This window comes from Xenopus tropicalis, chromosome 7 (assembly GCF_000004195.4).
Source record: "Xenopus tropicalis strain Nigerian chromosome 7, UCB_Xtro_10.0, whole genome shotgun sequence".
In the NCBI taxonomy this organism is placed as follows: domain Eukaryota; kingdom Metazoa; phylum Chordata; class Amphibia; order Anura; family Pipidae; genus Xenopus; species Xenopus tropicalis.
The window spans coordinates 50,165,162-50,191,397 of record NC_030683.2 but is presented as its reverse complement, the minus strand read 5'-3'; the positions used below and the strand labels follow the sequence as shown (position 1 = coordinate 50,191,397).

Here is a 26,236-nt window from a genome sequence, read left to right as displayed (position 1 = left end):
CAATTTTTTTGGCAAAACAGGCCAGCTTTGCTCATCATTACTAGCAATCCCTTACTGACACATACTTTTTCAACCTCACATGTTTTATCTAGTTTAATATCTTACTGCATGACTTTACAGCAGAAAGAATGGCAATTGAACCTAGAAAGTTCACCAATAAAGCACAGTAATTGATGGACTGACAAGAACTGCTTGTATGGGACATGGCTTGGAAAGCAGATACATTTCACAGTAAACAGATGAAACCAAACAACAGAGTTTATTTATTTTTACAATTGCTTAACAGTAAAATGACATAAATTCAGCATTAAGGTTTCATTCTAACACTATGGCACTTAAATCTTTAAAAAGAATTTTTTCTTAAAGAGCACGTAAGACACACAAAGCCAGATAGAGGTGCCGAGAAGGTTTTGAATAAACAATTCATAATGAGACATCCAGTATTTCATCTCCCATTGAAAAGGAAAGTAGGTGGCCAAGATTGAGTGTCCAACATAAACAAAGATTGAGTTCATACCTGAAAGTAACAGAATCACCATTATAATAATTTGTGCGACAGTTTTTTTATTTTCATTCACATTGCTGGGTAAAAACTCAGGATACAGTTTCACAAAGGTATTCTTATGTAAAATAGACTACATGCAACTACAATCAGTGTACATTGTGTCAGTCAATTTATGTGTCACAATCTTAATCAGTCTAAAGGTGGCCACACACGTGGCCATCGGTCGCACAAAAGATTGTACAATCAGCCACTAACCGTTCAGGGCTGAAACGGCAGATAAGGAGGTAGAAACAATAGGATTTCTACCTTCTTCTGCCAATTCAGCCCTGAAGGCAGATTTTGATCAGGCGCCTTCTATGGCGGCCGATCAAAATCTTTTGACCTGGCCGATCGGCGAGTCGACCGATATCAGCAGCCTCCTGCGATATCGGTTGACTCACCGATCGGCCATGTCAAAACGGGGTTTCGTACGATATTATTGGTGCATGTATGGCCAGCTAAAGCTAAAAAGTACTCAGGGTTATGTAGGTTAATCCCTCAAAGGCACTCACATTCACATTGACTGTGAGATAAAGGAAAACCTAGTCTCAAATTGCATTGTTGGGTCTTAAAAAAAAGTCCAGGGGTCCCTGATACCTTTCTCTACATGCAGAGTGGCACAGCATGGTTGGTGGCTGCCATCTTTGGACATTTGACATCATTCAGACAAAAACCTTACACAGTGATGTACTTGACCCTATGCTTGGATTGCTAAGAGTTAAAAGGTGGAGGTTAGTTTTTTTTTTATCAAAAGTCGTGACCTCACAAGCAGTCAAGTGCCGAATGTCCTTAAAGTCAGAAATTGGACAGCACTGGCATAGACAAAACTAAAACCTTGCACTAAAATCCCAAAAGGGAAAAAACAGCTTTTTGAAATTTGTAACTCTGACATAAACTATGGGGCAGAATATTCTAGAAGGATTCCTAGTAGTTCAGTCTGCTTTATGCTTTTATAGATCATCATGACTGCCAGATTTTACAGAATCAACACATTTATCAAATCTACTGTGTTATTTTGCCAGAATGCGATCTACTGCTTTTAGGATTTGTATTCCATTCAGCCCTGTGAAAAGTGAGCAGATCTTAGCACCTATCTGAGTTATTGCTCCATGGTGCAAATTGCACGTGAAGAGAAAGAATTCAGACAATTAAAATAGTTATATCCTGAAGTGATAGCAATGTTTTATTAACCAGTCACTATCATATTATACGTGCACACTGTACCCTCTGCCTGGGTAAGTAAATGCAAAAACGATGAAAACAGCAGCACACCGGTTATTTTGGAAAAGTAATAACTTTACTTAAGTGCCAAAGGCCACAGACAGGACTGAGGAAATTATGGTGCTAATGTCTGATAAAAGTCAAACATAAGAAGGTGGATTCACTAAGGCATTAGGCATATCTGATCTCATTAAGTTAAAACATGTCAGAGTTCATTTTCTTGCAAGTGTTCAATGCACAGAGTGGCATAACCTTGGTTCCTAACTAATACATAGGGGACAGGATACAATGATAAATACCCTATGTGCTCCTGTGAGAGTCTCTGACATGGTCTGTAGGTCTGTTCCATGTTTTATACCAAAATATGTAACTTGCTGCCACTATATAAATAGTAGATTTTATGATGATCCCTTTGTCACTACACTGTGTTAGATTGTGTCAGATGGTGGGAGGAGTCGACACCAGAAAACATATGTCTCTCTTGTTCCTAGGCCTTTACATTTAAATGCACAGTCTTTTGTATTTAAATGTAAGAAAAATGATTGGGACATAAGTTTTTTTGAATAAGTGGCTTTTCTGTAATTTGGATAAGTATCACACAGTTTCTGTCTGTTAATATTCTCTGTTTATATTCTCATCACTACTGTGTCTAACCCATAAAACAATTGTAGCAGAATCCATATGATTAAAAGACCTGGAGATGAATTGATTTCTGCTACATTGTTTCAAAAGTCAGAACAAGAGAACAGAAAGAGATTAAAACTTAAGGAAGCTCCCTCTCACACAAACAAACAACATATTGTATGATTTTTTTCCTACTTACCAGGATAAATGAAAGGTTGGCCTTGCCACCAGTGCTTCACATCAATCACATAAAACATTAGTCCCAGCAGGAGGAAGGAGAAGCAGCTAAGTGTTGTTATGAATGACAAAGACCTGAAAATGAGATACTTTTTAAAATGATGCCACATCCAAGGTGCTACTTGCTTTTAGGAACAGATTTAACCCCAGCATGCATACTGACCATAGTTTAATTAATTAATTTAAGGTTTGTAAATATGCTAAATGACAACTTTTTATTTCAGGCAGTTCAAGAACCCACTAGGAATGACGCTATTTTGGACCTGGTGATTTCTAATAATAATGAACTTATCTCTAACATTTGTGTGGGTGAGCATTTGGGGAACAGTGATCACAACATGGTCTCCTTTGAGATAATGCTGCAGAGACAGCGCTATAAGGGAGTAACTAAAACACTCAATTTTAGACGTGCAGACTTTGCCAGTATAAGGGCATCTCTGCAATGTGTCAGCTGGGAAAGGCTTTTCATGGGGTTAGACACAGAAGGAAAATGGAACATCTTTAAAACATTGCTTTGTAGGTATACGCAACAGTATATCCCCCTAGTAAGCAAGGAGAGGCATCGCAAAGCAAAACCTTTATGGCTGAATAAAAGTGTTATTGTCGAGGTTGTTAAGAAAAAACGTGCTTTTAGGGCATTCAAGTTAGCTGGGACAGCAGAAACTTTCATCAGGTACAAGGAAGCAAATAAAGCATGCAAAAAAGCTATCAGGCAAGCTAAAATAGAGATGGAAAGGGATATTGCTGCTAGGAGTAAAAAGAATCCAAAATTATTTTTTAATTATGTGAATAGTAAAAAAATGAAGCAAGAAGGGGTGGGAACTTTATTATCACGGGGGGGTACGTTGGTTGATGAAAACGGGGAAAAAGCTGAAATTTTGAACTCTTATTTTTCATCTGTCTATACATCTGAGGAGCCAGATAATGAAGGCTTCCCTTGTAATATGCCCAGTTCTAGTAATTTAGCTACTGACGCATGGGTCACTCGGGAGGAAATTCAAAAGAGACTTGAACATGTAAAGGTAAACAAAGGTCCAGGGCCGGATGGGATTCATCCCAGGGTATTAAATGAGCTGAGCGCTGTGATTGCCAAACCTCTTCACTTAATTTTTCAGGATTCATTGAGGTCTGGCATGGTGCCAAGAGACTGGCGGATTGCTAATGTGGTGCCGTTATTTAAAAAGGGATCCCGTTCTCAGCCTGAAAACTATAGGCCTGTTAGTCTGACATCAGTAGTAGGAAAACTTTTGGAAGGGGTAATAAGGGATAGGGTACTTGAATACATTGCAGTTCACAATACTATTAGTTTGTGCCAGCATGGTTTTATGCGTAACAGATCTTGCCAGACTAATTTAGTTGCCTTTTATGAGGAGGTGAGTAGGAACCTTGATGCTGGAATGGCAGTTGATGTCATCTACTTGGACTTTGCTAAAGCGTTTGATACAGTACCTCACAGAAGGTTAATGATCAAATTAAGGAATATTGGCCTAGAACACAATATTTGTAATTGGATAGAGAACTGGCTGAAGGATAGAGTACAAAGAGTGGTTGTAAATGGAACATTTTCTAATTGGACCAGTGTGGTTAGTGGAGTACCGCAGGGGTCAGTCCTTGGGCCTTTGCTGTTTAACTTGTTTATTAATGACCTGGAGGTGGGCATAGACAGTATTGTTTCTATTTTTGCTGATGACACTAAATTGTGCAAAACTATAAGTTCCATGCAGGATGCTGCCGCTTTGCAGAGCGATTTGACAAAATTAGATAACTGGGCAGCAAACTGGAAAATGAGGTTCAATGTTGATAAGTGCAAAGTTATGCACTTTGGTAGAAATAATATAAACGCAAACTATCTACTGAATGGTAGTGTGTTGGGGGTATCCTTAATGGAGAAGGATCTAGGGGTTTTTGTTGATAACAAGTTGTCTAATTCCAGGCAGTGTCATTCTGTGGCTACTAAAGCAAATAAAGTGCTGTCTTGTATAAAAAAGGGCATTGACTCAAGGGATGAGAACATAATTTTGCCCCTTTATAGGTCCCTGGTAAGGCCTCACCTTGAGTATGCAGTGCAGTTTTGGGCTCCAGTCCTTAAGAAGGATATTAATGAGCTGGAGAGAGTGCAGAGACGTGCAACTAAACTGGTTAAGGGGATGGAAGATTTAAACTATGAGGTTAGACTGTCGAGGTTGGGGTTGTTTTCTCTGGAAAAGAGGCGCTTGCGAGGGGACATGATTACTCTGTACAAGTACATTAGAGGGGATTATAGGCAGTTGGGGGATGTTCTTTTTTCCCATAAAAACAATCAGCGCACCAGAGGTCACCCCTTTAGATTAGAGGAACGGAGCTTCCATTTGAAGCAGCGTAGGTGGTTTTTCACGGTGAGGGCAGTGAGGTTATGGAATGCCCTTCCTAGTGATGTGGTAATGGCAGATTCTGTTAATGCCTTTAAGAGGGGCCTGGATGAGTTCTTGATCAATCAGAATATCCAAGGCTATTGTGATACTAATATCTACAGTTAGTACTAGTGGTTGTATTTATAGTTTATGTATGTGAGTATATATTGGTAGGTGTGGGTTAGGTGTGCTGGGTTTACTTGGATGGGTTGAACTTGATGGACACAGGTCTTTTTTCAACCCTATGTAACTATGTAACTATGTAACTATGTAACATTACAAACACAGTATGTCAGATTCACTGAACTGAAACATGACCAATCAGTTTCTGGCAAGTTGCCTTCTCAGGACTTGTAACCTGGCCTTTTTAAGAAGAGGACTGGCATTTGCCCTTTAAAGCTGGCCATACATGGATAGATCTGCTCGCTTGGGGGGTTGCCAAGCAGATCTTTGCCCCCTTTGACCACCCACCTGATCAGGCAGATTGGGTTGTTTGGCCCATGTATCAGTTATTGAATAATACACCAAACCTACAGAGACCAATAGGACTAGGGACAATTTTTGACCAAATATTGCTTGCACAGGCCCTTGTGAAGCCCAATACACAGGCCAATAGGCTGCTAACATGGTCTAGAGGGACAGAGGCAGAAGCAAAAAAAAAATGCATATTCACAATTTTATTCATAATAATAAGAATATTATAGTAATGTAAGTCATGTATAGCCATGCACAAAAGGTACTGTTTTTGATTTACCTAACATATAAGAAAACAAATCACAAAGTCCTTTCCAGAAAACTGTGATGTACTACATTCTGCACTGTGTGCTACAAGGTAAAATACAGTCTGTTAAGGTTAGGATACCCATAGCTTGGAATCAGCTGTACTTGTTCAGTGAGGCATATAGTGAATGCATTATATTAATTAAATAAATCACACCAGGGTACATTTTCAACATGTTCTTCTTCCTTGATAATACTCATCTGTTCTGCTTTATTGTAATACTTTCTAAAAGCCATTAATCTGTGCAAAGAAAGGCTGCTTACATGATCTGCATACTGAATGGCTATAAGTAAGTGTGTATTGATTTTCACTTCTTCTGTAAAGCTGTCAAGTGCCTTCTTTGGTGTTTGAATCGTGGGTACCCAGTGGATGAATGATACAAGCACAATTGTCCCTGATGATTGCTTCAGACTCACCCATTATAAGTTTCCTTTTAGGATCAGGAAAATCACCTGGCCATACTGTTGGTCCAAGAAAAAATCTTTTGTTTAAAAAAGGCAACATTATAGAATCCTACAGTAAAACTCCTGTAGTTAGACCATTTAAAGAAAAAAACTTTACAGAAGAGATTTAGAACAGAATTGATACTTTTGGACCTTCAACACGTGGCAATGGGGTTATGAAGTCAGTGGGAATGCATATGTATGCCATTAACAGCTTATAAAATATACTGAAGAAGTCCCTTCACATGGCAGGACTGACTTTGGTAAATATTAACTATTCACTGTGTGGCACCTATGCTATGGGCTGATGGGGTCAATATATATAAATGTTTTAACACATAAGTTTGTGATTAAAGCTTTAATTTGTTTAAAAGTTGTCTCTGCATGTTATCTCTGCATGCTCATGGGCCAACTTGCCCCAGAACCCTTCAGGACCATGCCTGTAAATGTCTTAAAAGGGATTCATCATGTGCTGATTGTGTGCCAATATTTTTTCCCATATCATTTTAAAATACAATATCTAGAAATTTAGCATCAGTGTGTATTTATTTTATGCAAATCTATTACATGTAGGCTCTTCCATGGCAGGTATTTACACAATGGACACTAATCAGGGATCCACATCATTATGCAAAAGCCTGGAGGCCCCTGAACTGTTTAAAAGGCATGCAGGATAAGTGTTCATTTAAGGCAACAAGAAAATACTTCAGTAGGAAACTGTATACTAGGGTTTTGAAAATGAGGACTTAATAGCTAAGCAAGAGATAAAGAAAAAGTTAGGTTATATCCACTGTAAGACCTTTTACAAAAAAAGTGCACCGTGCATCAACAACATGAATAGGCAGTGATTGCTGAGTCATGTGAAAGATTGTTATACCCGAGAAACGGAAATGCAGGAGACTGTGCAGAATGTGTTATAATAATTAGACTACAGACTTGAAAGAGAACTAAAGCTTAACTAAAGAAGTAGGCTAGAAATGTTGTACATTATGTTTTTGGCTTCTGTACCAGCCCACGGCAATTACATTCCTATAGCAGGGAAGATCTGTCCTTCTGAAGACATCTCCAGTAACTCCTCATCTTACCTGAGCGTAGGGAACAAATATATATAAAAGTCATGATACAGGTTAATTAGTGAGATATTCATATTTACACTACATTGCAGCTCAGAAATTAGTGTATTCTGCATCATAATTTTCCAGATGCAACTATGAAATGTACATTTGTGAGACCGGAACTTGAGTCAATCCCATCAGCTCAGTAGGCAATTTTTAACTACCATGCTCCTCCTTTATTCCTACCTTCCCCTTAAGTGAGAAGCTGTGAAACAGACATCTGCCCTTTTGAAGTGCACAAATCCTCAACATTTTTATCATTTTCTCATCAATATACATTATATCCTCCACAGGTGCTACCCCCTCATGAGAAGCTGTAGTGTCATACAATAAATGTTATTGCTAATAAGCTCTGTTTTTTGGCTCTATCTTCACTTCTTAACTTTTTGCATGTGTCAGAACACCTGCTTTGCATAGCTGTAAGTGCTATGTCAGATCTATAGTGACATAACTTCCCATTCTGCCTGGCTACACATTTTCACAATTTCTCTCTGAAATAGTTTTAGCCATATTTTAAATTTTGCTGCATTCTGTCACTCATCTCCACCATTCCAATCTCCTCCTGTAACATTATTACATGGATCCGCTCTTGCACACTGTTAATAGATTCCATCCTTTTTACAGAATCACAACAATAGGTTTCTGTGAGGTAAATGGGATCAATAATCCCTGGAGTAGGCTCAGACATTAAAGAAGAGGGTAGTAAATTTATGACATGTGACAGGTGTGGCGCAGAGTGCATAGCCCTGTACTCTAGATCTGTATCTGTTTGCAATGGTAAGGGAATTGATGTATGCAGTAAAACGAGCATCATTTTTCTGCTACAATGTAATCAAAGTAGTATAAATTATTAAATGGGATTAATAAAGACATTCATTCTACTGTCTATTACACATTGTCATTTTCTATGCAATTAATATTTAATAGACATTTTAAATAACAGAAAGAATATGATTTCATCAGTGATTCATCAGGAAATGATTAATTGTTTAAAATATAAATACAGATATTAGGGCTTATATTAAAGTGGTACAAAGTGCAAATGTTACTACAGAACTCATTTCTATACCACACTCCACCCAAGGGGCCCCCATATATTAGTCCAACCTTTGTCTGCCAACCAAGTAGAATGGGGACCTAATAAAAAAAGCCCTACTAATTAAATTACTCACCTGGCCACATCCTCAGTCCAACTGTCCACTCCCTAGTATGCCCAGAACATACCCACCACCCAAGCAGTTTCTGACCACTTTCCCACAAGGCCTTGCTCTTTCACAGCCTGCAGATCGGCCTTGGTGTTTCTTGGTCCCTCTATGCCACGCTGCCCCTAACTGGACTGCCCCCTGACCCCCTAATAGCAGTCCTGACTGCAACCCAGTGCAAATATATAGGCCTCCTGCACAAATATTTGTGCTGGTTAATGAGCACAAATCTGGGCACACAATGCCACTGCCATTTCAACTGCAGAAAAAGGGTGAGTCAAAAGCATTATTCTATCCATCCATTATTGGCACAAAGAGGTAGTACTTATGGGCAGAATGTAGTAAGGGAACCTTTTCTAAGGCAGGTGTTGTTACAGGGCTGCCTTGTATCTAAGAAATGCTAAACCAGAAGGCATGTAGATTAAAACACTATAGTGTATTGTGCAATAAAACTGACTATTGTATGTCCTGTGGTTCTTGTTTATTTCATTATTCTATACCACAAACCATATACACTATATTTCTAAAAGTATCCAGACACATTTCAAGCCAAAAGTATCCAGAAAGTTTTTTCATAGGCCTGTTAATCAGCTGACTTCAGCTACAGTGTTAAAATAATCAGAATCCCCAGAGAAAATAAATTTAACATCACTTTCTGTAAATGGACAAACATATATTATAGGTTTTTTTTGCAAGTGATTAATATTGTTATAGACTGTCAATAGAGTTAATGTTTTTTAAAACTAATAAGTAATTATTATACTGTGTACTGTTTGCTCATATGTCCTGAAGCAAAATACTGTAAAGCAGCCCTGTTTACAGTACACCCCCACCTGCCAAACCAAAATACTCAGTGGAAAGGGGAAATTATCCGGAAAACATTGGTAAGTGACACAAACAATGCCCCAGAAGTAAATAAATAATAATATTTTTTTCAGTAATTTCTCATTAAAAACCACAATGCAGGTTTAAAAGCCTTATTAGTCTCCAAGAGAAGTGCAGTGTGATGGTTTTTTTGTAATAGACAAGAAATAACCTGGTGTTTCCAGTGCAATAAAAATAAAAGAGAGACAGAATGAGAGAACAAAAATTAAAGTTTGGGTTAATGGAGATATGTTGGGAATGTCCTACATTGTTGTATCCCCTCTAGCGCTATAGGGGTTAATGAGCAAAACTGTTAATATGTGTAATGCCTGGAAGTCACCAATGAAGAATTATCATGCTTAGTTGAAACAATCATTCCAATTGGCCTCTGAAGCACTTACCAAAGGTTTTTATTGATGGGAATAAATCCTTCGTCCCTTGTGCACTTGGTTAAGATGGCCGAGATAATCCCCTGTGGGAATGCAAAAAGACGACCAGACGGTCAATACACAGAAGCAAGGATGAATATACTGCCGTCAGCATGACAGACCAAAGGGACAGATGTCCATACTGTGATCATAAGTGTTTTCATTGATTAGGCCTTGCATTAATGCATTGTTTAATCTCTTCACTTCCACAGGGCTATGAACCAGATCATTAGCTTGCTTGTACCTAACCATTATCAGGTAGTCTAAGATTTTCATTGGTGTCTGATCTTGGTCTTAAGCTAAACAGACACTAATGAGAACAACTTTTTAGGCATTCTTATTTGTTTTCAAACCATCTAGCACACATCTAAGCATCATTTAGGCACTTCTCAAATGGACTAGAATTTGAACTTGATGGAGGTGTTTCCTTTTTAACCCTAATTATTACAACATATGTTACTATGTTATGAAAGGCTTTTATTTGTGTATTCCATTGCTATTCATGACACAGCACATGACTCTATATTGTGATGATGATGTGATGATGTTGTCATGTTGTGTTCTGTGCTAGGTGTGTCGTGTTCTATGCTAAGTCACTTACAATCCACCCATATGTCATTGACTCTTTCCTGTGGGTCCTGCCCTTTTCTGGGCCTGAAAACCAAGACTAAAATAAGGCAATAAAAACATTTAAAAAAATCTGTTGGGATTAGCAATAGATCCCTAAATGTTAACCACAATGCACCATATTTGTAAAATACTCCAAAATATGACAATATGACAATCTATTTTTCAAGAGGATAATGGAGTTGCAGTTACAGCTTTACTTTAGCTGAAGCTGAGTAAAGTGCAGCAGGTATGGGTGGACATGACAAGGGGACTCATCAATTGCCCCACCCCACTAAACCCCCTTGTTACATATCTTAATGAAACATCAGGAGACAGAGGTGGAGTAAAATGGCCACAGCATTTATTCCCATTTTATCAAATAAAATAGGACATTGCCAGCCTAACCCAAGGCAATATTCTAAAGGCAGAATTCCATAAGAGATAGCTGCTATGCTCTGCCGTTCCTCAGTTCCTCACTGAAGACTTGAATTTTACTTCCATAGCTTCCATTTGAGATCAGCACTATGTCATTATATCTGCCACTGAGTATTAGGCTGCCTCTACCTACAAAGAGGATGGCCCCAAACTCTGCTACCAGCAGGAGCTGCATGTCCCACCATGAGAGAAGTTCAGCAGCCCTGCTGCCGATCCTGGATCTGAAGTGTCTCAATGATAGGACATCCAAGCAGACTGTCACCTAGCACAAGCAGTAGTAGTGTCTGTATCTATCAATCAATCCACCGTGCAGTCACAGGAGTGAATCTCCTTTCTCCCTCTGCTAAACTTACCTGTGCAGTACTCTGGCAAGGTCCTACCTCTGCTGTGACAAATAAAACTTTAAATACATTATCATATATCCACTGTTTTGATTCAGAGAAATGCAAAAAACCCAACCTGAAGCCAGTGCCTCTAGTGGGAAAAAATTCCTTCCTGACCCCCGTGGCAATGCAGAAGATACAGAAAGCACAATATAACAATGCATTCAGGAAAACATCCACATTCAGGTATTAATAGATAATATAAGAATATAAAGAAGGGAAACTCCTGACATTTTTGCAAAATATGCAAAAGGCTCAGAAGATAAGGAAGTGAGTGCGTCTTTTCCTGACATCACATCCCTTTGGATCATTTGGATCCCTCGCCACGCAGCCCCTACACTTATAGCTCCAGGGCTTTCCTTTCTATGGCTACTATTTCCTCCTTCAAGCACATGTCTCATCTGCCCCTTGATATAACATCACTTACAGAAATGGCATTTATCTGTCACTGCATGCACAGGTGGGTTTTGGCCTAAAAACTTGGAACTGTGCATTGTTACACAGGGTGGATGGCATTTCCTGTACCCAGTTAGCAAAACTGGCAACCTATAGCAACCAGCCATTGATTAGCTGTTTTCATCCAACTTGAGGTAGACCATTGAAAGCAAATATCTGGGCTACTGACCAGGCTCAAATTTGGCCCTTATGCACTGTTAAATTAGTGTGACCAGATCACTTGAAAATTCAGGGACACATCTAATATATACATGTTGCAGGTCAGCACTGATTGCATTTAAATTAATTCAGAATCAGTTCAGCCCTACCAGCTGGATTTTTTAGATGTGTCCCTGAAGTGATCTAGTCACCCTGTTAAATGTGTAATGTTATTTAATATAACAGTTATAGATATATTAGATTTTTAGATGAATGGACATAAATTTGAAATCTTTGCCTTTATACTTGTGTTTCTAACTGTTGTTGTCACATTATGCAGCATTAAGAACTGTATATCACAGCTGTTAGCACAGATATTAAAGCAGACTCCATTAAAACCACAATAGCGATACCCATCTGGAAACCTTTCTCACAATGTTAAAAGCAAATCTGATACACAGTTCCCAATATGTCATTCTGAAGAACAACATGTGATGCGCTAAACATCTGGCCTTTTAATTTAAAGAATTGCATTTGTGCTATGTTATGTTTCCCTAGCAACAGCTGCTAAAGATGCAAATCTATCAAACACAGTAATAAAGAAAGGAAATATTTTGAAGGTGAGTATCACTGAATGACGAGTTTGGTAAATGTTCTTAAGCTATACGTATTTGAGAACAGATACATTTCAGAATCCACATGACAAGGTCTGTTACGCGCTGTCACTATGGAGAGCAAAGATATTAGGTGAGCAAGATTCTAAAACATATTTTTGACAAATAACCTTGAAAAACTAGCATTTTTGTTATTGATGATGCAGGCTGAAGGTTATATGAGTGGTGTTATAAATGATAAAGAGAAAAAATATGTTGTTCGGCCAAAGGCTACAATTTCTATCTGGATAAATTATACAGCACAGAAAGGCGTTTAGCAAGTCTTGTTTTTGTATTTCGAATATTGTATGTTACTATTTATTATGGCACCTAAAAAGTTCTGCATAAACATTGCCTCTCAGCATCAAAGAGCATACGGTGTCCAAGAAGTCTTCAAAAAATAGTGTTATAAATGGAGCATTTGATTTGAATAAATGATTAACCAGATCTAATACATATTAAATGAACAATTTATTTCTCTTTCTAGGTCTCAGGCTCCATTCAATGGCCCAGTCTTCCTGCCACTTGTGTGAAAGAGTGTTCTATGCATATTCAACTAAAAATGGTGGTGGAATTATGGGCAGAGCGCAACTAATGGAAATATTATCACCTACCTATATTTTATCTAGACTCAAACTCCCATTTTCACTTCTGTGGTCTCCAAACTCCATTCACCTTGTAAACAATTCTGGCTAGCAAACTCCAAGCCACAATCTAATGATGAAGGGAGGGTTTCTTTCCCATATTTGTATCTTTATTTGTATCTTTATTATTTGCAACATGATATTACAAGAGTTTATAAACCATACCCACATTAATGGTGGTAGCACACAAAAAAAAATGTGATGCTCACTGCAGGGATATCCCCCTTCACTGATATGTGAAATAAGTTTATTATGTCATATTAAGTCATTAAATCCATATGCCTCCTCACCTGTGGATAGTACAGTAACCCCCAGCACATAATGAAACACATTAGAGACCCCCTAACAACTATTCCAAATGCTAAAAAACACCCAGAACAAACCCCTGCTAGGTTCATCTTCCACTGGCAGCATAGGGCAGGCAGAGTATGGCACACACAGTCAGCATAGGGCAGGCAGAGTATGGCACACACAGTCAGCATAGGGCAGGCAGAGTATGGCACACATAGACAGCATAGGGCAGGCAGAGTATGGCACACACAGGCAGCATACGGCAGGCAGAGTATGGCACACATAGACAGTATAGGGCAGGCAGAGTATGGCACACACAGGCAGCATACGGCAGGCAGAGTATGGCACACACAGGCAGCATAGTGCAGGCAGAGTATGGCACACACAGGCAGCATAGGGCAGGCAGAGTATGGCACACACAAGCAGGGTAGGGCAGGGAGAGTATGGGACACAGGCAGCAGAGGGCAGACAATGCATGGCACACACAGGCAGCATAGGGCAGGCAGAGTATAGTACACACAGGCGGGGTTGGGCAGGTAGAGTATGGCACACACAGGCAGGGCACTGCAGCCAGAGGATGGCACATACAGGCAGGGTAAAGCAGGCAGAATATGGAAGGTGGGAACAATGCAGGGTCTTACAGGTGTAAACTATACAGGGTCATACAGCCTGAATCTGAGGTATAAACAATGCAGTAGGGGGCAGTTAGTCTAAGGGGCACATTTACAAAAGCACGAACGCTCAGAGCGTTCATTCGAATGCTCCGAGCGTATTTTCACTGAATAATTCGGGCGTCCGCACGACTTTTTCGTACACCGAACTACTTTTTCGTACACTTGCGCGAAAAAATCAGAAAGGTTTTACCACTGTTTACAATGGTTCGGTACAAAAATTGCGTGACTTTCGGATCGCCAATACGATATTATCGTGACTAATACGATTTTTTCGATATTTGCGATCTTCAGAAATCTTCGTTTCCAATCCGAATTTTTCCCATTTGGGGATTCGAATTCGTGGATTAGTAAATCTGCCCCTTAGTGTTGAAACCATTTCAAGCTTACACAAAAGTAATCAGTCACAGCAGCCAGACAGGTGGGGCCACACAAGGCGGGGGGGGGGGGGGTGGAGCACAGGCCGGATGTGGTCTGCGGGCCACCAGTTGGACAGCAAATAAAATAATTTGAATTGTTTGTAGTGTTGGATAATGTATGTTTGTTTATGGTATGATAGTGCCAGTACACTAATTCTGCCTACATTACATAAAATATTAGGTTATTTTTATTCATCATGAACATTTTTTACAATTAAGAATGACGTTTGCTACCCAGGTAAAATAAAGTTGTTAACTGAAAAGGCAAGTTTCCAGTATTAAATTTATAAAATCGAAAAATGCATTTTGTGTACTAAGAATTCATAGTATACTAATTGATAAACACAACCCTCTGTGTGTCAATAAACATTACTGTCTTTATCAAAAAATATTTCAAATGCCAGCATTTACATCTTAAATAACAATACAATCTTAAAAAACCCTTTAAACTCAAAATGGATTGCTTTTTCTCTAAAGTATAGATTGACATCGTTTATAATTGCAATTAAAGATCCATAAATAAAATAAGACTTATTAGAAAATGCTTTTATCTGAATGACTGTATATTATAAGGGCTTTCATTTCTGATTACACTATGAGAGTCTTGATTATCTTAATATGAAAATATGCTAACAAAGCCCTTGGTAAAGAATGGAATTCCAAAACATGTAATTTCCTTCCAAGGGAAACACAAATTGCTAAAGAACCGGAAGCCTCAGTGCCTGAGGTTGCTTAAATTAGATAATAATTAAAGGAACACTTTGAAGTTTAAAGGCAGCCCATGTTTAACCACTTAACACATTGTCTCACCTGTTGAGCTTCTACTAGTCAAACATTTGTTTTGTAGTGTTGCCTGTTGCTGCACATAAAGTAGCTTTCCTTGCTCAGGGGTTTGACCTGTTTCTTAGGTGGCAGTTGGCATTTTATGCATCTATTGGGCTCCTACGGATGGGCATTTTTACATGTATTTCCATGGGGTGCCTTTTTTGTGTGCATTCCGCTGTAGAGAAAAGATAAGTTTACCCTGAACAGCCAAAGGGAAGATTGTTGCCTCTCACCTGCGTTAGGTGGCTACGTGTGGAGTAGGTACAGGCACAATAAAAAAGAATGGGCTTTGTTAACTAACATTTGCCTTAAACTTATCAATCATTGTATGTTAAAACACTACCTGTTTGAGCCAACTAGCAAATCCTTCACAAATAATATGGCTATATACCAAACAAAACACAAATCCTAGTTTGAAAGTAAAAACTGAACACACTGGATTTGAATCGTCAGTACATAGAATATTATAATATTTCAGCTATGTGATACTGTTAATAGATACTATAGATACTGATGTGATTTGCAGCCTTAGAAAAGAGGACTAGTTGTTATTGACCTCATTCTCTTGGACTATTTCTAGCTCTGCACCACAGAGTAACTGTCACTTATCAAATCTAGATATATTCATGATGAAAGATATACCGTACAAAACCTTTTAATGTCTCTACCTTTAATATGAAACAAATGACTTAGTAGCCTCCATTTTTAGGGGGAGGGGGGTGCTGCTTAGTAATAAAACACTATGAGACAGATTTTCAAAATGTGAGATTAAAGTTTACCACATAAAAATTCACCCATTTTTATTAATTCCTGCCTTTTTTGTCAGTGTATTGGTCAGAGTTCACCATTTGATAAATATGCTTCTAAAATCCAGTGAAGTGAAAGTGCGGTGATATCTAATATCACATAAATCTGCACCTATGAAACTTTTTGTGTATATCAGAATTTGATAACCTGTAAGTTGGTGACCATCCTGTTTAAAAATAATTCTTTACCAATACAACATTTATATAGAACGTTCAACCAAATCTTTTGGTATTGGGTTTCCGATTTATAACTGAGATTCAGTTCAATGGGAAAAACTTTTTCTCTTGATCAAAATACATTTTTTCAAAATCCATGCCATTAGTGACAGTGAGGGCACTTTTCATGTGTTTTTCTCCTAAATACATGTACAGCTGAGTTTTTAGACAAGAACTATATACTATGTCTGAGCAATGGAGGACAGCTCACTGCACTGTCAGTGATTTGGAGGAAGGAAAAGTTAAAATGCTTTCAGAAGCCACATGGCAATAGTTCTAAAATGTTATATGCAAAGAGCACTCAAAGATTTAGTTTGTCCAGTTTTAATCCTACTGCCTGATTATCTGGGCAAGCAAAAGCACTTAGTTTTAGGGTCAGTTTCAAGAGATTCTTTACATTAATTTCTGGATGGAACATGGACAAAAGTGAGAGTGGCTATAGCTCCAGCTGCAGTATGTATTCGACTGTAACTACTTCTTTTACTTTACATGCTATATCTGTGATCCTTTCCATTATTCCATTTTCCAAATACTGGTTTCAGACCGCCAACATACTTGTAACTAGAGCAGTGATCCCCAACCAGTCACTAATGAGCAACATTGCGTTGCTCACCAACCCCTTGTATGTTGTTTCTAGTGGCCTCAAAAGCAGGTGCTCATTTTTTAATTTCTGGTATGGAGGCAGGTTTTGATTGCATAAAAACCCAGTATAATGCCAAGCAGATATAATGCCTTCTGTAAGCTGCCAGTCCACATAGTAGCCAATTATATATCTTATTTGCACCCCCAGGAACCCTTTTCATGCTTGTGTTGCTCCCCAACACTTTTTCCATTTAAATGTGACTCATAGGTATAAAAGGTTATGGATCCCTGCCTTAGTTTGATAAGCAACCTGCAGGCAGACTTCTTGTGTGCACTGTGCACACTGGTTTACTAACTCTGCTCCCCCAATACAAGTCAGTATATGGTGGGCCCTTGAGGCCAGGTTCTTTGATGGGCCCTACATACCCCAGTCTGACACTGCTCCTGGACGTTTCACAATACAACATCATATATTATATTATTTTGCTGTGTATATATTCATTCATTCATGCTGAAAAAAAATAAGATTTATAAAGATTACACTTAATTGACACCAACTTTTGCTTAGTAGATAAAAAGAGTTTGGCCCACCGAGTGTATAGCTTAAACATATAGAAGCTAATCCTTTCATTTATTAGACACCGATATGATGTCCCAATTTACCAACTCTAAATGAATTACTATCCCTATACAAAAACGGAGGGAAATTATTTAGCATGCTGCGCTTGTGAAAACAAATGTAGCTTTTGTTATTTTTCATTCCTATTTCAATAACATATTCATTTTCTCTTGGTGTTATCTGGGATTCTTATCCAGATCAATTCTGGGAGTCAGCTTTGCAACCCAAAAATTTGTGTTGACATATGAAATTATGTACATCATTTTTCAAACCTGTTTGTTATATGAAGAATAGAATAGAGAATAGAAGACTCTCTAGTTTAGGGATCCCCAACCTTTTAAAAAGTTTTAGGGAGCAACACAAGCATTGAAAAAGTTCCCGGGGTACAAATAAGAGCTATAATTGGCTATTTGGTAGCCCCTATGTGGACTGGCAGCCTATAGAAGGCTCTGTCTGGCATCAAACTGGGTTTTCCACAAAACTTGCCTCCAAGCCAGGAGTTAAGAAATGAGCACCTACTTTGAGGTCCCTGGGAGCAACGTTCAAGGGGTTCTTGAGCAACATGTTGCCCACAAGCCACTGGTTGGGGATCACTGTATAAGAGTACCCTTTTTACTAAATAAGCACCAAGTATGAAGTTAGAAAGATACAACTAGTCATTTACAAAAGCAAAGTGCAACTTGAAGCATAATCTGCATGTTTTAATAGTGCAATGTTTCTTTCAGAATTCCAGCATCAATGTGGGGACCAGGGGGCATTGCGAGTGATGCAATTGAAGCCGATGTATCAAAATATAGGCAATTGTGCTTGCACTTTGCCACAAATTGGATGCAATTTCAGCAGGGTCTGCTTGATGTAGTTTCTAGTGACAAGTCCACCCTGTTCTTTAGGCGCAAGTGCTCTGTGCCCATTGACGCAAAGTGCTCAAGTGATGCAAGTATCTTTAATGAGTGGGCTTTTATGTGCAACTAACTGTGGGGAAATTAGTGGGGCCGCAACTGCGCTTATGACCAAACTCAGGATGTGCCTTTCAGGATATTGGTGTCCCTGATTTATATTTAGGTGCGAATATATATTTTTTTCATGTATGGTTCAAATTTCTGCCTTATAATAGCAGTAGTAAATTGTACCATGCAGTACTACTTAGCTGCTTAGTGTAAGTTCCCTTTGCTTGCTTGTTATTTTAGTTATTTCCTCATTTCCTATATCAAACATAGCAGAAATGCCAGAAATTTAGAGCAAGAGCCCTGATGACAAGTGTTGCACTGAGTTATGGGTGAGCATCATATGCTGAGCTGAGCCCCTAGCGAGTCTCTAATGAACATCCCCATGACACAAAATCAAAGATAATTTCATTTTGGATGGGGCAGCTGTGACTTTTTCTGTAAATATGATCCTATTGTTTTCCTGTCACAATGATGGGTTAGGTAGCCTGTTCTGTTAATAAGACAATTATCACTAAGCACATAACCATGTTAAAGGTAAGAATTCTCTGAGAAGTCTCTTTTTTTTTTTTTTTTTTTAAAGGTGAAGACACTCCATGTGGCCCATATATCAGTAATGAATACATCCTGTACAATGCAGTAGCAAGACATTTATCTGACTTAGTATTAATTGTACCTTTTTAGTGCTACTGCTTTTTTATGCTGCATCCACTATTTTAAAGCCCCACAGAGTAATTAGTAGATGTGGCAGGTAGAGGGTGGGTGGGGGACCGTGGTAATAGTTACAGTGTGCCTAGCTCCTCCCAAGATTTTTTACAGGAGGCACGGCACCGACTAGGTACACCACTGGTCATTTAAAGGGGTAAAATATTTAATATCAATAAAATTTTTGAAAAGCACATGAGAAAAAGGTGAAAGAAGGCAAAATAGATTAAAAAAAATAAAGCATAATAAGAGTAAGATCATACAATAACATGAGAATACTGTATGACTGGTGATTGGGTGCAATCAGTGCATAAATATGATGTATATTGATGTAGGCTTGTGTCCTGGGACTGCCATGCTTAATCAGCCTAAATAAGCCACAATCAGTATATTCTATTTAATGAAGATATAGTTAATACATATTCATAAACTTTACCCAAAGTAGTAAAAGTTTCAACTTCAGTAATAATGCTTGTGGTTATTTAATTACTTTGATTTTTGTTCAACATCTCTCCATTCTGCAATTTTAGCAGACATCTGGTCCTAGCTGGTCTGGACTGGGATTCAAAATAGGTCCTGGCATTCCAAGTACACAGAGGTTTAAGCAGCCCTTCACCAGCCCAATAAATAGTCTATTACATCTTACAGCAGCGCCTCTGGCATTTGCCAGAATCCACAGATTGCGAGTCCAGGCCTATTTCCTAGGGTCTGATTTACCATAGCTACCAGGCAGTGGTTGAAATGACAGACTTAAAGATTGATGGAAGAATAAGCCATAAAAAGTTAAAATAATAATAAAGCATTAGTTTCAAAGAGCAATATTTGGCCACCCACTTTGAGAGCTGGAAAGAGGCAGCAGAGGGAGAAGATGAAGGCAAATCATTCAGAAACTATAACAAACAATGACCAATTGAAAATATTATTGTCATTATTATTAACATTTATTTATAAAGCGGCAACATATTCCGCAGCGCTGTAGAATAAGTGGGTTTTATACATTGGACATACAGAGTAACAAAGCAATTAATAAACGATACAAGAGGTGAAGAGGGCCCTGCCCAAAAGAGCTTACAATCTAAGGAGAAAGGGTTGAGACACAAGGTGTGGGAATGGGCATGACCAGAGTTGTGAGAGGTGTGGCACAGGTTATTGCTTTTAGCCATGTCAAGTTAAACTAGATTAGGGTAAGCTTCTCTAAATAAATGCGTTTTTAGAGATCTCTTGAAGGCAGAGAGATTGGGAGAAAGTGGGAGCAAATTCCAGAGAAGGGGGGCAGCCCTTGCAAAGTCCTGAATGTGAGTGTGTGAGGAGGGAATGAGAGAGGAGTTGAGGAGCAGGTTAGTAGGGAGCGTAACAAGCGGGTTAGATGGTACCTAGAGATGAGTTCAGAGATGTAGGGTGGGGCAGAGTTATGAACTGCTTTGAATGTGAGAGTCATTAGTTTGAATGTTATCCTGGATGGTAGGGGAAGCCAGTGCAGGGATTGGCAGAGTGGCATGGCAGAGGAGGAACGGTTGGAGAGGTGTATGAGCCTGGCAGCAGTATTCATTATGGACTGGAGAGGGGACAATCTTTGGAGGGGAAGGCCAATTAATAGGGAGTTACAGTAGTCCAGGTGAGATATGATGAGAGAGTGAATCAGAATTTTGCCAGCATCTTGGGTGATAAATGATCGTATTTTGGAAATATTTCTTAGGTGAAAGTGATATGATTTGATTAGTGACTGGATATGAGGAGTGAAGGACAGGGCAGGATCAAGGATAACCCCAAGGCACCGGGCCTAACACTAAGGATAGGACATTCTATAGCATACTAAAAGTTAACTGAAAGGTGAACTATCTCTTTAAAGACAAATATCATGCTTTTTAGAAATGGTGCAAAATGATGTACCGTAGGTAAATGAGCATTATATGCAATGCTTTTAGGGCATTGTATCTTACTGCTCCTTTTATGGAATGGATGGTGTAGGGACAAAGGGACAAGATTCTATCAAAAGCAGAACATTGTGAAGATGTTTCTTAACAGAACTTTATCATGCAATTGGGGCTCATTTAGGAAGTCTGGGCAAATGTCCCCTAGTATAATAACCAGTTTCCTGAAGGCAGAATAATGAAAGCAAATGTCTGACTTTTTGCTTCAAGGTTGTTCACTGATGAGAATTTGCCTAGTGTTTGTAAATAAACTAGAATATGTGCAATATAGTCACATGGAGATATTGATTATCTAGATAGAAATAAAATATTGGACTGGTAAATTAATGGCAAATGTTATTAACAGAGAAATATATGGTTATACTCACTGGCAGTAAAAATAAGAATTATATTAAATGGAAATGTTTTTAAAGGCATTCTTAATGGGAAATGATTTATAATTATTGTGGACTGTCCTAAGAAAAGATATTATGTTAATGTATGCAATAAAAGTTGTTTATATTCAGCTTTTCGTACAGCTTTCCCAGTCCTAAATATGGTTCTAACAGCTCTATTTGATTGCAATATTCAGTTTTACACAGTTTTACATGGGGGCAGATTTACTAAAACTCTAAAATTTCAATTTATTTTCCAATTGTTGCATCAAAACCTCTACATAATCTGAACAAGTTTTTGTAGTCGGATTAGGATTTTTAGCCATTTTGTCACATAGAAAATCTTAAAAAATTAGCATCTTTTTCCCGGTGACTTTTAGGGCTAAAAAAAAATCCCAAAAAAATAAATAAAAATCAGGGCATTAGTAAATGGCCCCCTTAGAGTTATATTGCTAAACTGAAAATATGAGGGAAGTACAGGTATGAAATGTATTATATAAAATGCTTGGGACCTGAGGTTTTCCACATAAGGGGCATTTTCATATATATATTTGAATGGTAAAGAGATCACATTAAGGAATATGTCCTGGGGAAGGCATAATAACCGTTATATATATATATAACTGGCTATAATGTTCAATGTTACATTCTCTGATAATCAAACTAGGGTTGTAACTGGTGTGCCGCAGCATTATTTTTTTATATTAAATATTGATTGTTGTACTTTCTTTAATTTTCTGGCATCCTAGCCCTGGCTTGGCTTAATATTTTGCATGACCTTTATTTCTCCAAATGCGAATCTTAAGAAGGTCGAGAGCATTTAAAAATATATAACATTAATTCTGTCACAGACAAGCAAACAAAAGCCTTATATTGCATATAGAGTAAAAGCATTGGCTACAACTCCCAGCATTGACTATAAAGGACTGTATTAATGCTGTTTTCATGGGAGACTGCCAGTTTTAAAACCTTTTTTTAATCGAGAGACACAAATACAGGTATCGGACCCTTTATCCGGAAACCCATTATCCAGAAAGTTCCCAAATACAGAAAGGCCATCTTCCATAGATTCCATTTTAATCAAATAATTTACATTTTTAAAAATGATTTCCTTTTTCTCTGTAATAATAAAACATTACATTGTACTTGATCCCAACTAAGATCTAATTAATCCTTATTGGAGCCAAAACAATCCTATTGGGTTTAAATACTGTTTAAATAATTTTTTTAGTAGACGTAGGGTAGGAGATCCAAATTACAGAAAGACCCCTTATCCGGAAAACCCCATGTCCCAAGCATTCTGGACAACTGTCTGATGTGCCTTGTTTATAATAACTGTAATAAAAAAAGCCATACTTCTGGTCCTTGAGGTCATAGGGTTGAGGTATTGTTTAAGCCCAAAACTTAAGCTGGCCATACATGCACCGATAATATCGTACGAAACCTCGTTTCGTACGATATTTGGTCCGTGTATGGCAAGTCAGCGAGGCGACTGATATCGCAGGAGGCTGCGACTCGCCGATCGGGCGGGTTAGAAGATTTTAATTGGGCACCATTGAAGGCTATGAAAATCTATGTTCAGGGCTGAATCGTCAAAAGGAGGTAGAAATCCTTTTGTTTCTACCTCCATATCTGACGATTCACCCTGAACGTCAGTGGAGGGCTGGAACAATCTTTCGTGCGACCGATGGTCGCATGAAAGATCAACAATCGCCACCTGTGGCCACCTTTACTGAAAATGAGTCAGAATCCAAATTAATAAAGTTTTCTTCAAAATGACACAAATATATATATATTGTTACCAGTAGATAAACAAGTCTTACAATATTGTTTTGTGGCTTCTCCTTGCTTTATGTTGTTTTTTATTTAAAGAACATATATAGTATAGTATTGCTTAGAAATTATAGCCTGTTGTTCATTTTGAAGATTGTGTCTTTGTCTTACCAATTAGTCTAAACAGAAAGCTCTGAAAGTGTTGCTAAATCTCCCAGGGATGTAGGGAGGGGGAGGTGTGCATAGATCTAGTGACAGTAATACTGGAAGACAAAGAAACATGGGAGGGTTTTTGGTGAGCTCTCTTTGCACTGAAAGAAGAGATCCAGAATTTGACCTTGTCTGTGATGAACCATTCAGAAATATTTCATTGTTTAATAATTGTTTTTAACCAAATTAAAAAGGGTTAAATAAAAGCATTTAAAGAAAACTACTAGAATAGTAGTTTGGTTTTTTTTACTTTGGCGCTAAAGCTTTCTAAAAGTTTCTGGCTAATGTTGCTTTGCTGGGTAAGAAGACTGGGATCAGGAATCATTTGGACTGAATCCAACTATTGGTTATTAATGCCATATGGAGAGGATAATAGTGATGAAATAGTAGTATTTACGGTGGTTAAACCATCTGTGCATATGTGGTACCTTAAGAGGGGACAGATTCTACAAACCATGTTGCAATCCTATCAAATCACAGTCTTGCCAAACTAAAAATGTAATCTTCCAGTACCATTTCTTGACACATGCATTGCATTTCATCGGATGCAGACCAACCTCTACATGGCCACTTATATTCTGAAATAGGAATATGGGGTGAATGTGTAAGAAAAGATAAAGAAGAAGAAAGACAGGGGACTACATGGGTGTTGGGGACAGATATTTCAAACTGAAAGAAAGAAACATAATGGTAGGAAACAATTTAGAAAAACTAGAAAAACTAAGGCAAGGCCCAAGAAAAAAAGGACTAAGCTTTATTGAGAGATAAAAAACTGGAAAATAAACATGTTAAAGCTTATTTAAGCTAATTTAAGTTGCACCCAGATTCTCAGTATAATTGCAGGAGGTGACACAGCAGCATGTCTTGTAACTTGTATGCCATACCAGTGCATGCCCAAATAAATGTCTGCATATAATAAAAGGGGTGCAAATTAGAATGGTAATTTTCTTACCCAGTGCATGCATGTATGGCATCAGTACCATAAATCTTTTGTTTCGTAAGTTCAATAGCAACATTAGTGCATTAATGCAGAGAACATATAAATAAATAGGAAATGGCCAGACAGTGATCCTGCCATTTAACTACCACTACAGTTAGTACTACCACTACAGTTAGTACTACCACTACAGTAGCTATGGGCCTTTCTGCACTTTCCTGATTGTATTTCAGTGCTTTGATACCTTGTTGATATATTGTACTTATTATAGAAACAATGTAAAATTCTTTTTAAGCCTTACTATTAATCGAAATTTTGTCTTGTTCTTTATCCTTTATGATATTACCTTGGTCCCATATAGATAATTTGTGATTGAATAGTCAATTCAGTACTTATCTACACTTCTTTTGACAGTTTACAAATGTGCAATTTCAGCGAGTGAGAATATACAAGGCTAATGATATGATATGATCATATCAGAAAGTTTTTGAGAAATGATTGCACCTTAAGTAATTTTTGAAACAAATCTAATAGTTAATATGAAATTGGCAATTAAATTAACCAAGGGACGGCCAGCTCAGCCACTCTTTCTTAGGAAGGCTCAGTTGCTCTTTACTAGGGCAGCTACCATTGTTAATGTAATATATAGATGCTGGTATAGCAGTGAAAATCCTTTACACCTCAAATTAGAGTACTGACGTAAATAGCAGCACTTTGAGCACATTCACGTAAATTGCTGCATTGACTTTAAATTTTCTTTAAATGGATGCCCATCTTTAGCATAACTTTGCAAAATTAACGTTTCCCTAATAAAATCTATTACCCGAGAGGATTACTTAAAATGAATTAGCAAAGGGCCAGATTAAACTCGAAATCGATTCTAAATTTCAACATAGACTGAGTTTTTATGAGATAAACCATGAGGTAGGTTTTTCTCATCAAACTGAATCTGGCCTAAATTGCTTACTATACCACTGGGTTCTGCACAGTTGCAGAGTTTGGGATCCAGTTGTATTGGTTGCCAATGTGATTCATTTTATTAAAATGAGTAAGGAAAAGTCATTTGAAGCCAGGTTGTTTTAACTGATTATCAATCTGTTACCAAACTCTGTGTCAATGCAGTGCAACCCCCTCCTCAAAATAGGATAGACTGGGAAAAACATGTTTTTTTTAAAAAATGCATAGAACTTCTCCACCAGAATTCTGCTTGAAATGCATTTTTTAAAAATGCAAGTAGATTTTTTTTTATATTGAAATTTCACATGGGGCTAGCCATATTCTTCATTTTACAGGGTGCTACAGCCATGTGACCTGTGCGCTGATAAACTTTAGTCACCTCCCTTTCCACCCAGCAGCCGATCAGAAGAACAATGGGAAGGTAGCAAAATAGCAGCTCCAAGTAGATAGCAGAATAGCACTCAATAGTAAGAAATCCAAGTCTGGATTGGGACTCCTCCAGTTACTTTGGAGAAGAAGAAACAATAGGTTAAAGCAGTTCTAATGTGTAGCACTGGCTCCTTCTGAAAGCTCAGACTCAGGCACATTGCACACCAATATGTGATGGCTGCCTACACACCAATATTACAACTAACAAAATACATTTGTTGGTTCAAGAATAAAATTTAAAATGGTAGAGTGAATTAAACAGTGTAATTTAGAAATAAAAAGTATACCATAAAAAATCATGACGGTATCCCTTTAAGTGATTAGTTCATTAATTAATATTATGTAAAGGAAAAATTGCTCACATGTCTTAGATGTGCGGG

General features: G+C 38.0%; 1 protein-coding gene across 1 annotated transcript in view; it reads right to left on the bottom strand.

The window, feature by feature from the left end:
• Positions 1 to 240: 240 nt before the first annotated feature.
• LOC100496969 (heparan-alpha-glucosaminide N-acetyltransferase) overlaps positions 241 to 26,236 on the bottom strand; it is a 175,818-nt gene continuing 149,822 nt past the window's right edge. The window contains exons 16-18 of the mRNA XM_018095658.2: positions 9,823 to 9,893; positions 2,589 to 2,701; positions 241 to 517 (exon numbers count right to left, since the gene is read on the bottom strand). Coding sequence (XP_017951147.2) covers positions 336 to 517; positions 2,589 to 2,701; positions 9,823 to 9,893 — 366 coding nt within the window. The 3' untranslated portion in view covers positions 241 to 335. The remainder of the gene's footprint in view (positions 518 to 2,588; positions 2,702 to 9,822; positions 9,894 to 26,236) is intronic.